The following is a 12,598-nucleotide window of genomic DNA, read 5'->3' as shown; positions in this document are numbered from 1 at the left end:
AGAAGAACTGTTTGACACAGCGGATAATGATAATTGTTTTTAATATCTGAGGTTTATTCCTCTGATTCTGATTCTGAGATGAGACACAGAAAATGAATCACACTTTACCTTTTGGTCAAAATTCTCTGGTGTGAGGAAGAAGTTGTAGAGCGGCACAAAGTATCCCTCCAGCAGCCCCATCAGCAGCACCAGGTAAACCCCGTCTGCGAACTGAGGCAGCACAAACACACGGAGAGGAGATGTGACACTGAACACATCATGAATCAAAAATGAATCTATGAACATTAAACTCCAGAAATATCAAGAAATAGTGGTGAAGCATCAGCATCATGTGCAATCGACCAATCGTCAGTCTCAGCTGTCAATCATGACGTTTCACCAATTATTGTAATTAAGTAATTAAAATCCAACTCATCAGAAACATGAACACGTCCACAAACATCAGTGTGATAAGAACTAACTAGAATGATTGGGAACAAGTTAAAGATATAAAGGTGGATGACCTGTGTGACGCCCCCTGGTGGCTGGCTGCAGTACAGGTCATTAACCCAGCTTCACCAAAATATTAAAATCAAAGTACACGTCAAATAAAGATGGTTTCTGTCATTTCAGGTCGTTCTTCTGATGTTTGCTCAAGTGTTCATGTTTCTGAGACGTCATGATTGACAGCTGAGACTCACTCACTGTGTGTGTGTGTGTGTGTGTGTGTGTGTGTGTGTGTGTGTGTGTGTGTGTGTGTGTGTGTGTGTGTGTGTGAGAGTGTGTGTGTGTCATACCTGTGTGTCCAGTTCCGACACCTCGAGGTTGAGCTTGTTCAGATGTTTGTTCACAAATGTGATCAATGTCTGAAAAAGAAAAAAACAGAAGTAGAAACAGTGAGTGAACACAAATCTACACACACTTCACTAGTTAAACACACAAACACAAATATACAGAAACAAACAAAGTACACAAAACAAAGTCACGATTTAATCAGCTTGAAGAAAGAAAACAATCGAAAGCAGGTGAGATGTGATTGAGTCTTAGTTTCCAGGAGCTGTCGGAAGATTTAGAACAAAGACTGTTGCACTGATGGAGAAGTAAACTTATGATTTTATATAGAAATATGTTTTATATTCCTTACACTCAAGTATTGCATGTTACTTATTATTACTCACTGATTCCTATTTTAGACTCTTGCTGCTTTAATATTGCAATTTTAAAAGGACAAATACAGGAATATCTTATCTTATCTTATCTTATGAAGCTGATTTGATTGGCTTGTGCCTCCGTTGCCTCATGAAAACTTAAGTTCTGCTAAACTTCTGCCGAACGCAGCACGAGCAAAACAACCCAGGTTTCCACAGAACTTGGTGGACGGATGGGACTTGAACCAAGAAAGGAACATTTACATTTTAGGTTGGATGCTGGAATTTCTTTACATCCCTTTTTTAATATTGTGAGATATTAAAGGAGCTGATATTCATGAGTGTGTGTACTGTTCTGCAGTTTGACTGAATTGACTGTTTGGCCTGTGGCCGGCGTTACGCTCTCTACTACGAGACTGAACAAGCTTGGTGACCAAACACACACACGGCCATCGAACAGGCTCCGGTACCTTCTTCACGACATTGAGTTTATCTGGCGCGTGGTCGAACAGGGTGTCGAAGGCGTCGCGCTCTGCGGAGGAAACACAAAACGAATCGTCACCAAAGAATAATAATGAGACGTGAGCATTTGTGAAGCCAGAAGCAGAAATGAAATAAAAGAGGCGCATCCTACCATGTCTGCCAGAGAAGGCCCTTTGAAAAGAGAGGAGACAAAAACACACACGTGTCAGAGGTCAGTTCTCCTTATTGACAATTTCACACTTATTATTTATAGAAAACCAGACGAGTGCTTCCAGGTGGATCACAGAGGAATGCAGAGAATGGCTGGATCGTGTCACCGCGGTGACAACACAATGCCGCAGCTCGGGTATCATCATAATTTGATTAACAGGGAAACACGTCGGGTATTCAAATGACCTGGGACGTTCACAATGACCACATACTGCAACACAATGCAACAATCTCTCCCCTGCACCACAACGCAGCCGGGTGTTAACACAATGAACCGGGACGAGCCGCCCTCGTCCATTATGACGCTGTCGCGGCGGGATGATGTTGTTGGACGGGGTCAGGTGGGTTCTGGAGCGTCGGGGGGGGGGGGAGCGCTGCAGTGTGAGCGTCCCAGAGGAAGCGATATCGCAGCGGGCAGGCCAGCAAGAAATGGCAGCAACACACAAACACACACACACACGCACACACCAGAGGCACTCTCACACATGTTCATGGTGTAATCTGTGATGGCAAAGGCAGGCAGGTCTGGGCACGGCTCCTGTTGGTGTGGTAATAACCGTGTTTCCACTGTGACCATGCGAGTGTGTTTGAGCCTCTGTGTGTGTGTGTGTGTGTGTGTGTGTGTTATTAACAGTATCCATCTACCATGACAAAATGTGTGTGTGTGTGTGTGTGTGTGTGTGTGTGTGTGTGTGTGTGTGTGTGTGTGTGTGTGTGTGTTGGCCTGCCGTTATCTCCCTGGTTGCTGCTGTCAGGCTGCAGGAAAGCCTCACAGCCAGTGTGCGTGAGAAAGTGTGCACGTGATGCTAATGCTCTAATTCTTCAGCTAAAAGGGTGAAATCACATCTCTGGTTAGAAACAATGATTTTTATAATGATTTATATAACAGATCCTGAAGAAGTAAAAATAAAAAATAACCACAGTTATATAAAGATATTTAAAGTTTGTCGTTCCACCAGTCATGAATTCTTTATATATTAGATAGAGTAACCTTTGCAACCAATCATATTAGAAACACGTCATCATGTCAATGTGAAAAGGAATTATTCACTTTATATTCCCCATTATTTGTTTATTATGTATATATATTATGTGTATATACAGTGTGTGTGTGCAGGGTGTATATCACCTCATTAGATCATTTCTAATATAAACTGTAATTTTACCCGTTGTTTTAGATCGTGTTGTGTATTTTCTTTCCAAAGTATCATAAAAACTATCATTTCAATACGAGGATAATTCTGTGGTGAGTATTACGAAGAGAATAAATAAAGAGTTATGAAGTTTGTCCAAAAGTAAAGAGTCAAAACTGCAGAACTGACAAAATAGTTTCCAAAAAATCCACTTATAAAATAATTCTCGTCACTTCTTTAGTTTAGTGAGATAAAAGTGCTTTTTCCCTTTTCCTCAGAAATCAAGGAAACTTTCTGAAAACTCTGAACTTTGATTCCCATTGAATTGAAAACACAGAAATCAAAAATCAGTAAATAATACACAGGTACAGTTATTATTCTCCAGAGCTTCAGTGTCAACGTGTCACTTCCTGTCATTCGTGTCAACAGGAGAAACCTAGTGACGTAAATACCCCCCCCCCCGTACGATGGAGGCTGTTTAAAAGAAGCTGAAATGTTCTTACTCTGTGTTTCCTGTGATCTCCTCCTGAATCTGTCTGGACTGAAGGATTCCCTCTCGCTTCTGGAAGACAAAGAAAGGAAAAGATGTAAATATGGGATTTTCTATATTTTCATTCTACTAAAGAAGACGACACGAGACAAATGGAGAGAAACACGTCAAAGCTGAATTTACAGAAGTGAAGACGAAGACGTCCCACTCACCTGAACGACCACCACCTGGATCGAAACGTGGTCGGGCAATCTGATCGGTGCTCTGAAGTGTTGCGACAGCGCCACCAGCAGGTGGAGAATAGCAACTATGCTCTTAGCATGAACCGCTAGCGTGGAGGAAAGAGAGAGAGAGAGAAATAAGTGATTATTGATCAACTAGAACCTGATTGGATGAATCGCTTGGCCGATAAAACACAGACATCAGAATCTGAGTTTATGTTTTCTGATACAAAAACTTCATGTTTACTATTCACATGTTCCCTTGAATCCCTGAATATTAGTTATTGAACAGATAATATAACATGTTTATCTTTTCACGTATATCTGCTGCTTTCTAACGTTGAAATCCATCTGAGCACCAACTTACTTTGAGAATTATTTTATTTAACTGTTACTGTTCTAAACGTGCTCACGCTGGTTCCTGTAGAAACATATAACAGAACAACTTCCTCTTCTGTCCAGTCTGATTATTATTGTTATTATTTGTTGACGTTATATTTAATACATTTGTCTTTAGTCATTTGCTCACAGTTATTTTTACTTGTTTGTTTAAAGATGGGATTTGTTCAAACTGAAGAAACGATCGAGACACAAGACGACAAACAACCTGTTTACAAACCAACAGAACCTGTTTACAAACCAACAGAACCTGTTTACAAACCAACAGAACCTGTTTACAAACCAACAGAACCTGTTTACAAACCAACAGAACCTTCCTCAAGTGAAATACTTAATAAAAACTGTATTTTAGACAAAGACGACATCGTCTGCATTAACACTCAGACGTGTTCCTCACGTACGTTCTATTTATTGACATTTTTATCCTCTATATGTTTTGTGATTTCTTTCTCCCGGCGTTTGTTTGCCAAAGATCCTACAAGCCACATATTTTCTAGTATCTTTTTTTTATAGAATCAAATGTTTTTTACACGACAAGGTCACGTAACACGACGGCAGAAGTCGCCCTGAAGTGAAGTGAAGTGGAAAAAGCTTTTACACAGGAGAAGAACCGTAAAGATTCCCTGGTCTTTAGTCGACTGAACAAACAGGATTTACCTCTGGATACAAACAGGATCAATTAAGTGTCCAAAGCCGGCCCTTTGATTGTATCCCGCGGCAACGGGAAAAAAAAAAAAATCACAGAGCGCACACGAACCAACGGCCTCTTATGAAACCTGTCGGCTCCGAGCAAGTTACCTCAGGGAGCGAGCGCGTGAATGGAGGATGAAAGTAGCGACAAACAAAAGTGAATTGATTGTAAAAGAAAAGCAGGGAAAAGCAAAATCAATGACATTCCCCGTTATTCACGGCTCTTTAGCGTTTTCTCTTTTAAGACTTCTGGCACAAACAGCTTTTCACGGACAAACTGGTGTGAGAGCGGCAGAATGTCTGAAGACTGACGGCTGATTAAAGCTGTGGCCGGGTCCTTTATTTCTTTACGTTATGTTTGCATGGGCTGGATGTAACTTTTAATGTATATAACTTCAGAATACGGGGAAATATTCCACCTATTTATATAAATATTTGTGATAATAATAAGAGTTTTTCTTCTCTTTTAGTTTGGAAGCGGCTCAGAGGGAAATTTGACTTCTCGATTTAACTTCTTTTAAATGCTTCTTTTGTTATTTAAGATAATTTTAATTTCAACTACAAACCAAATGTGTGAAATTAGAGACATATATCAGAGATGTTTCTTACAGTCCACGTTCCAGCGAATGTTTCTGGTGGAGAGTTTGAGCTCGTCGTTGATTCGCTCTAAAACCGTCTGCAGCTTCTGTTTCTGGGCGATCTCCGACTGGGTCACCTCGGCCACGTTCAGCTTCTCACCTTCCAGCTTTTCTGAAACACGAAGACGCGAAGACACGAAGACACGAAGACGTTAAAATCAATACGATTTTCATTCACTTTCTTTTCTCAGGAAGCTCGTCCCCGTTTCAGTTCCTCACCGAACAGTTTCTGCAGAACCTGCCCGTCGTACAGATCCTCGGCCAGATCCTTCACGATGATCCTCTCTCCCACCAGAACATCGTTGATCCAGTCGATCAACACCTGACGTCAGCAGAATAACAAACAGACGACTTGTTATTTCAACTTGAAGTGAATTGACGTGAATTTTACGTTTTAAATTGAACATGTTTCCTCCTTCTCTCCCTGAGCGTCTGTTCTCTGTGACCCTGGTGAGTGGGTTCGATCTCCTGTGAGAAGAACTGACTGAGAGTCACAGCTTCAACTGTCACAATCAGCTCCAGTTGAAGAGTGAAGCTGAACTGAGATCAGTTAAAAAGACTCAGAAGTTATTAACAACCAGAGTTTATCTCTAATATTCAGCAGGAAACTTTGAGAATATGAAGAATTCTGAACCACTTTCATGAATCTAATCTTTTTCACTCTTCACAACAAATCTCACATTGTGTTGCCTCTGGAATCTGAGCGTTCAGCTGAGATCACTCAGGGAAACAGAAGCCGGAGCCACTGGGACATAAATCATAAATAAGCCTGATAATAAAACTCTCCTCCAGAGTCTTTGGACTGTTTGACTCCTGAGCTGTGTTTTATTTACTCCGACGATCCGAGAGCGAACAACTGACTCGTACTTTTACTGGTTAGAAGAAAATAAACTTCACCTTCATGAGCTCCTGCAGTTTTCGGTCGTTCTTGGAGTTGGGGTCGACCATAGTGCGAACTTCATTCTCCTCTGGAGGAGCAGAGACAGCATCAATGTTACAGGGGATCTGTTAGTTTGACTTTAGCTTTGCATGATTTAGTTTTTAAAGAAAAAACCTTTGTTTACAAAATGAATGTTCTGTAGAACCTCGGAGAGAAACAACAAAATATTAGCTCAGGCCTTTAAAAGTCAACTTTGTTCTGATTTGGCCAAACGTCTAGTAGCCGACTGAAATCTGTATTTTCACCTGTTTTACATATTTATACGTGTGTGTATATACACATAGATTTTATCCTTATCCCTAGTGTCTAGATACAAAAGCAGACGTCTGTATTAAACCGTGTAAATTGTATTCGGTACATTCTTTGCTCCCTGGAAACATGTGAATCATCTTTATCAAGCGTCAAGGTTTCAAAGTGAAAAGCTGTTTTGGTGTATAACGGTGTCTTTACCCAACATGGTGTCTTCAGGGTCCAGCTCATAGTGTGAAGGGCTGAGAGGAAGGTTGATGGCGTTGATTCCTTCCTCCTGAAGCTCAGACACTACGACAAACAAGAAGCAGCTTTCAGTTTCCATCACGTCACAAAAACATCAGACACGGCAAATGGGTTTTTTCCTGAATTTTTCACATTCTTCTGTTAAAAAAACGACACAGCTGCTTTGATTCTATACTTTCAATGTGTCTCAGTATTTTCTGACGTTCATACGTTATTGTAGTTTTTACCAAACTTTCCTCAAACTGGATTAAACTGTGCATTTTGAATGTGTGTATGTTAAATAAAACTACATTACAAAGTAGATAATCCAGAAAAGATGATTGGAATTTATTGTTCTTAATTCAAGTTCTATATATTTTGTTGTGTCTCTTATTTATTTTAGTTATTTATAATAAAGTTTATGGTTGAACTATAATATATCAAACCTCAGTTACATTTCTTTGACATAAGGGTTTGATAAAATCTTAGTAATCATCATTCTGGAACTTTGTTACTCTCTAATATCAGCATCAACCTCCAGAAGTCCATATCCATCAGGCTCCATTGTTCATTTTAATTATTGGAGTAATTAAGAAATCAATCAATCAATCAATTAATTAATTAATCTTGTTAACAGCAGGTCATCAATTTAAAACCCAAAGATTTTAAATGTAGGAAAATAAAACTCTTCTGAAATCTTCAACTTCAGAAGCTGAACACGTGAATGTTTTAGTTTTTAATTCGTTAAAGGATTAACAAGCTAAACATGCGGCTCAATGTGACGACCACACGGCTTCATGATGTCACTTCCTGTGAAGCCCCTGAAAACGACCCGTCCACAGTCGGTTCAGTTCAGATCAGCGGAGACAGAACATGTTCCTGTGATGAGCAAAACAACCACGAGCAGACGGCGACCTCCTGCTTCTCAGCGGGAATTACAGACGCCCAGCGTGTCGTTGTTCAGATACCTGAGGAGACTGCTCTGTGTGAGTGAGTGTGTCTGTCTGTGTGTGTGTGTGTGTGTGTGTGTGTGTGTGTGTCTATGTGTGTGCGCGTTGAGAGCACCGAGTGAACATCCTGTGCATTTCTCTGCCTTCACTGGAACAACATCCTCTTAATCAACACCATCCACATGTGCAGCATGTCTGCATGAACGAACACACACACACACACACACACACACACACACACACACACACACACACACACACACACACACACACACACACACACACACACACACACACACACACACACACAGTATGAGAGTATTCCTACAGAGTGACACATACCTCCCTCTCTTCATTCTGTAAATTATCACCCACTCATCTAACAGAACCACATGAAGCCTCAGTTCTGCATCAACATATAAACGTGAACTTCATCATGTTATTAAAGAATAAGACTGAATCAAGTAAGTTAATAATTCAATAAGGAAGATTTCTCCAAACCCTCTTTTACAATTCAAATCCAGACTGAAAAGTGAAAACTGCCTTTAACTAAACTATTTTACAAGGTCACACCATCATTGTATTTATTCTAATAATTTCATTTTATTATGTTACACATTTCTATATGTTTGTGTTATATTGCTCCTTCAACCAATTATTTTATGTTATATACAGATTTTATTTCTCTTACCTCTTTTATTTAGCTTGAAAACAGTTCAAACTAAAGTTCTGCATATGATAACATGATTAAGCTACCTTTACTTTTTTAAGAATTTATTATGCCTTTTATTGTGTTTTTATTATTTCAAATCATTTTAACTTCATTACACTTTATGATACCGGACACGTCTGTAAAACTGCTGCTTGTTTCTTTTATGTGTGCAGCTCCTCTCATCACACCTCAGATTCAAAATAAACTCTCCCCTCAAACAGCAGAGCTGAACACATGATCATCATCATCATCTTCAGGTCATGTGAAATCACATGTGAACAAAATTCTAAATCCCTCATCACCTCATAAGTTCTTTAAAAAACGATAACGGAGGAAAGAGGAAGAATTAAAAACCTCTAATATCTGCTGTGATGTGCAGAAACTCACGTGGGGCTGCAGCTGCGTTAAAATGACACCAGACCAATTAACACTCTCTGGTTTTACTGTAACTTCCACTTGTGCTAATTCAGGAGGAGAAATACGTGGAGACCCGGGTGTTGGGAGACGTTAGAGGAAACACGAGGGATCTGACGCATCACTGAGGTGAGACGACCGAGGTCTCAACTCGTCTGCTTGTTTCGCTCAGACGAGGTCGACGAGGATCTTTGCAACAATCCCACTGTGCAGATCCACCTGTTAACATGTTAGAGATCTGATTTGTTCTGAATTCACGACTGAAAAGAAAATCACAAGCGTCCTCGGCGTCCTCACCCCCCCCCCCCCCCCCCCCCGCCCCCTTCCCACTGTGCCATACAACGACAATACGCCGTCACTCGGTTCAAACCGTGTGACAGTAAAACGCCACGTCGCTGTGTCCTACCTGGAGGGCAGAGCGCTCCACAGCCCATGTCTCTCTGTCTGTCTCCGTCCCCCAGACTCAAGCATCGTCTCCTGGCCACCAGGACCAGCTTCTCCCCCTGCGGCTCATCCTGAGCCCCACAAGGCTAAAGCTCTAATGTCTCTGACAGGGACACACAATTATAAATATATATATATATTATAATTATAACATTATATTTCCTGCTGTTTTCTGTTTAGCATTATATCCTCACCCTCGTCCCGCAGCTCTCTCGTTCTCCCTCTTTTTCATTCACTCGTTTCTCTCTCTCTCTCCATGGACGTCACAAGGACTTAGATTTAATCAATGATCAACTGAAGAGCGACCGGCCAGAGTTTTCCATCAAATCACAGAACCTAGACACACTGCACTGTGTGTGTCTGTGTGTGTGTGTGTGTGTGTGTGTGTCTGTGTGTGTGTGTGTGTGTGTGTGTGCGCGCGCACGAGCCAGCATGAATGTAATGTGATTGCGTGTCCCGCGGACAGAGACGATATAAAGACGGGGCTCAGCTGTGCAACAGGATCCTGACTGACACAAAGTAATCATCCAATTGACGGAGACCTTTCTCCTCCCGCGATAAAACGTGGCCTTTAACCACGAGCGGCCGGCGAGCGGACGCCGAGCGAGTTTCCAGAGCGACGCCGCCGCCGCTTTTAAATAATAACACCGTTTTTATTTAGGACACATTCTTGGTAGTTAAAGTCCAACAGAGAGATTTATAAACATCAGGGAGGAAGGTTCACTGAGGTGATCGAGAGCGTTTGAGCTCCAGAGCGGCTGTTCTGGATCTGACCTCTGACCTTTACACCCCCCCCCAGAGCCTGTCCACTTCCTGTTAATGCTGTTGTGCCAAAATTGGCTGGAATTCTCCTAGAGGGCAGTAGAGAGGTGGTCTTTGATGAACTGGAGCTAAACGGCTAAAACAAGTATTCTCACCTCAACAAAAAGACCAGATTCTATTTCAAATTTGGCAAAACTGTTTAGATTATATATCTGATTTCAGTTATCTATATAACTGGAGTGTAATAATATTTGTGTCCCTTTCTTTTTCCTACAGGGAGGAAGATTTGTCCTCGATCATGCTACTGTTCAACAAATGTTTTGGTTGATTAACAGTTATGCTTGTTGGCTTATTTAGGATGCTAGTATGTTAGGAGGCTAATTATTATATTTAGGATGCTAGTATGCTAGGATGCTAGTTGCTACATTTAGGATGCTAGTATGCTAGGATGCTAGTTGCTACATTTAGGATGCTAGTATGTTAGGAGGCTAATTATTACATTTAGGATGCTAGTATGCTAGGATGCTAGTTGCTACATTTAGGATGCTAGTATGTTAGGATGCTAGTATGTTAGGAGGCTAATTATTACATTTAGGATGCTAGTATGCTAGGATGCTAGTTGCTACATTTAGGATGCTAGTATGTTAGGATGCTAGTTGCTACATTTAGGATGCTAGTATGTTAGGATGCTAGTTGTTATATTTAGGATGCTAGTTATTATATTAAGGATGCTCGTTATTATATTTAGGATGCTAGTATGCTAGGATGCTAGTTATTACATTTAGGATGCTAGTATGTTAGGATGCTAGTTATATTTAGGATGCTAGTATGTTAGGATGCTAGTTATTATATTAAGGATGCTCGTTATTATATTTAGGATGCTAGTATGCTAGGATGCTACTTATTATATTTAGGATGCTAGTATGCTAGGATGCTAGTTATTATATTTAGGATGCTAGTATGCTAGGATGCTACTTATTATATTTAGGATGCTAGTATGCTACTTATTATATTTAGGATGTTAGTATGCTAGGATGCTAGTTATTATATTTAGGATGCTCGTAGGTTTATCTCCAATACTGGAAAATATTTTTCTCTCCATTTTAATTAGTTTAGTTTTAATTAGTTATTGATGCTATAAAAACGGGGTGAACGTGACGATTGACAGCTGATACTGACTCAAATTCAGCGCTAGTGTGTCGGAAGCGTCATCAAAAAGAAAACATGACGATGATGTCAGGAGAGTTTGTGTTGATAAGAGCTGACGACGGTGTGAGATGATGTAAACATGATCACATGGTCTCTGCAGCGGAGTTATGACATCACTTCCTGTCTCTGTCTGCTCCTCCACCTCTCACCTGAAGGAGGAGGAGGAGGAGGAGGAGGATCTGATGCATGACTGCACAACACAGCAGGAGGTGCAGGTCACGACTGAAAGACGCAAATTCTGTTATAGCATCAATGTGCCCAATGTTCAGCACGTGTGTGACAGCAGCTTCAGGAAACAGATGTTTACACATGGTGAGGGAGCTGGTGATGTGACCTCTGACCTCTGACCTCTCCCTCTACAACACAACAACAGAGTTAAGTTCTGGTGGATCCAGTGTTTACTCATCCTCCCTCTGTGCTCACTGGTTCACAGCTTTAATACCTTACATGGACACACACACACACACACACAGACACACACAGACAGAGAGACAGACACACACAGACAGACATATAAACAATTCTGATTCTGAAAACTTACTTAAAACAAATCTGGCTTGTGAGTAATAGTTTGTTTGAGACTTTTCCAACTTCTGGCAGCTTTTTGTTTGTCTGGATTAAAAGTTAATAACTTTATGTTTACTTGTGAAACGCAGTAGCAGCAGTAGTAGTATTAGCAGTAGTATTAGTAGTAGTATCAGTAGTAGTATTAGTAGTTGCTGCTGGTTCCTGGCTGTTCTTTCGCAGTATTTTCTACGTGTAGTTTGGAGTTGAACGCAGTAGTTTTACCTTCTTTCGCCTTTTTCCTTCTCGCCAAAGTTCCTCCAAGTTTCCCCAGGAAGGAGTCGTCCTTCTTCCGGGAGGACGGGGACTTGGGCGTCGGGGACTTGGGGGAGGACGGAGACTTCTGAGGCGAAGAGGCCATCGTCGTTAGTCCGGGACAGAACCGAGCGAACTGGGGGGATGAAGTAAAAAGAAATCTGTCCACTCCCTAAAGCGGAAACGGAATTCCAGACATTTTCTCCCGGAGTTGACCGCGGTGAGAGGCCCCTCCTCTGGGGAGGAGGAGCAGGGGGAGCGGGGAGGAGCGGGCCGGGCCACAGGGGCTCCACACCGGGGAGGAGGTGAGGAGCTGCCCGGGACAGAGGGGCCAAACACCGGGGAGGAGCTGCCCGGGTAAGAGGGGCTCCACACCGGGGAGGAGGTGAGGAGCTGCCCGGGACAGAGGGGCCAAACACCGGGGAGGAGCTGCCCGGGTAAGAGGGGCTCCACACCGGGGAGGAGGTGAGGAGCTGCGCGGGA

General features: G+C 41.7%; 1 protein-coding gene across 1 annotated transcript in view; it reads right to left on the bottom strand.

Moving 5' to 3' along the window:
- The window catches only part of parvaa (parvin, alpha a), a 16,186-nt gene extending 3,840 nt beyond the window's left edge, over positions 1-12,346 (bottom strand). The window contains exons 1-11 of the mRNA XM_034589150.1: positions 12,086-12,346; positions 6,782-6,871; positions 6,289-6,359; positions 5,611-5,713; positions 5,363-5,503; positions 3,656-3,771; positions 3,457-3,515; positions 1,762-1,781; positions 1,598-1,659; positions 777-845; positions 109-210 (exon numbers count right to left, since the gene is read on the bottom strand). Of these exons, the coding sequence (XP_034445041.1) occupies positions 109-210; positions 777-845; positions 1,598-1,659; positions 1,762-1,781; positions 3,457-3,515; positions 3,656-3,771; positions 5,363-5,503; positions 5,611-5,713; positions 6,289-6,359; positions 6,782-6,871; positions 12,086-12,221 (969 nt within the window). The 5' untranslated portion in view covers positions 12,222-12,346. The remainder of the gene's footprint in view (positions 1-108; positions 211-776; positions 846-1,597; positions 1,660-1,761; positions 1,782-3,456; positions 3,516-3,655; positions 3,772-5,362; positions 5,504-5,610; positions 5,714-6,288; positions 6,360-6,781; positions 6,872-12,085) is intronic.
- Between the last annotated feature and the right edge of the window lie 252 nt (positions 12,347-12,598).

Source organism: Hippoglossus hippoglossus, chromosome 6 (genome assembly GCF_009819705.1).
Source record: "Hippoglossus hippoglossus isolate fHipHip1 chromosome 6, fHipHip1.pri, whole genome shotgun sequence".
Lineage (NCBI taxonomy): Eukaryota > Metazoa > Chordata > Actinopteri > Pleuronectiformes > Pleuronectidae > Hippoglossus > Hippoglossus hippoglossus.
This window is presented reverse-complemented; position numbering and strand designations above follow the sequence as displayed.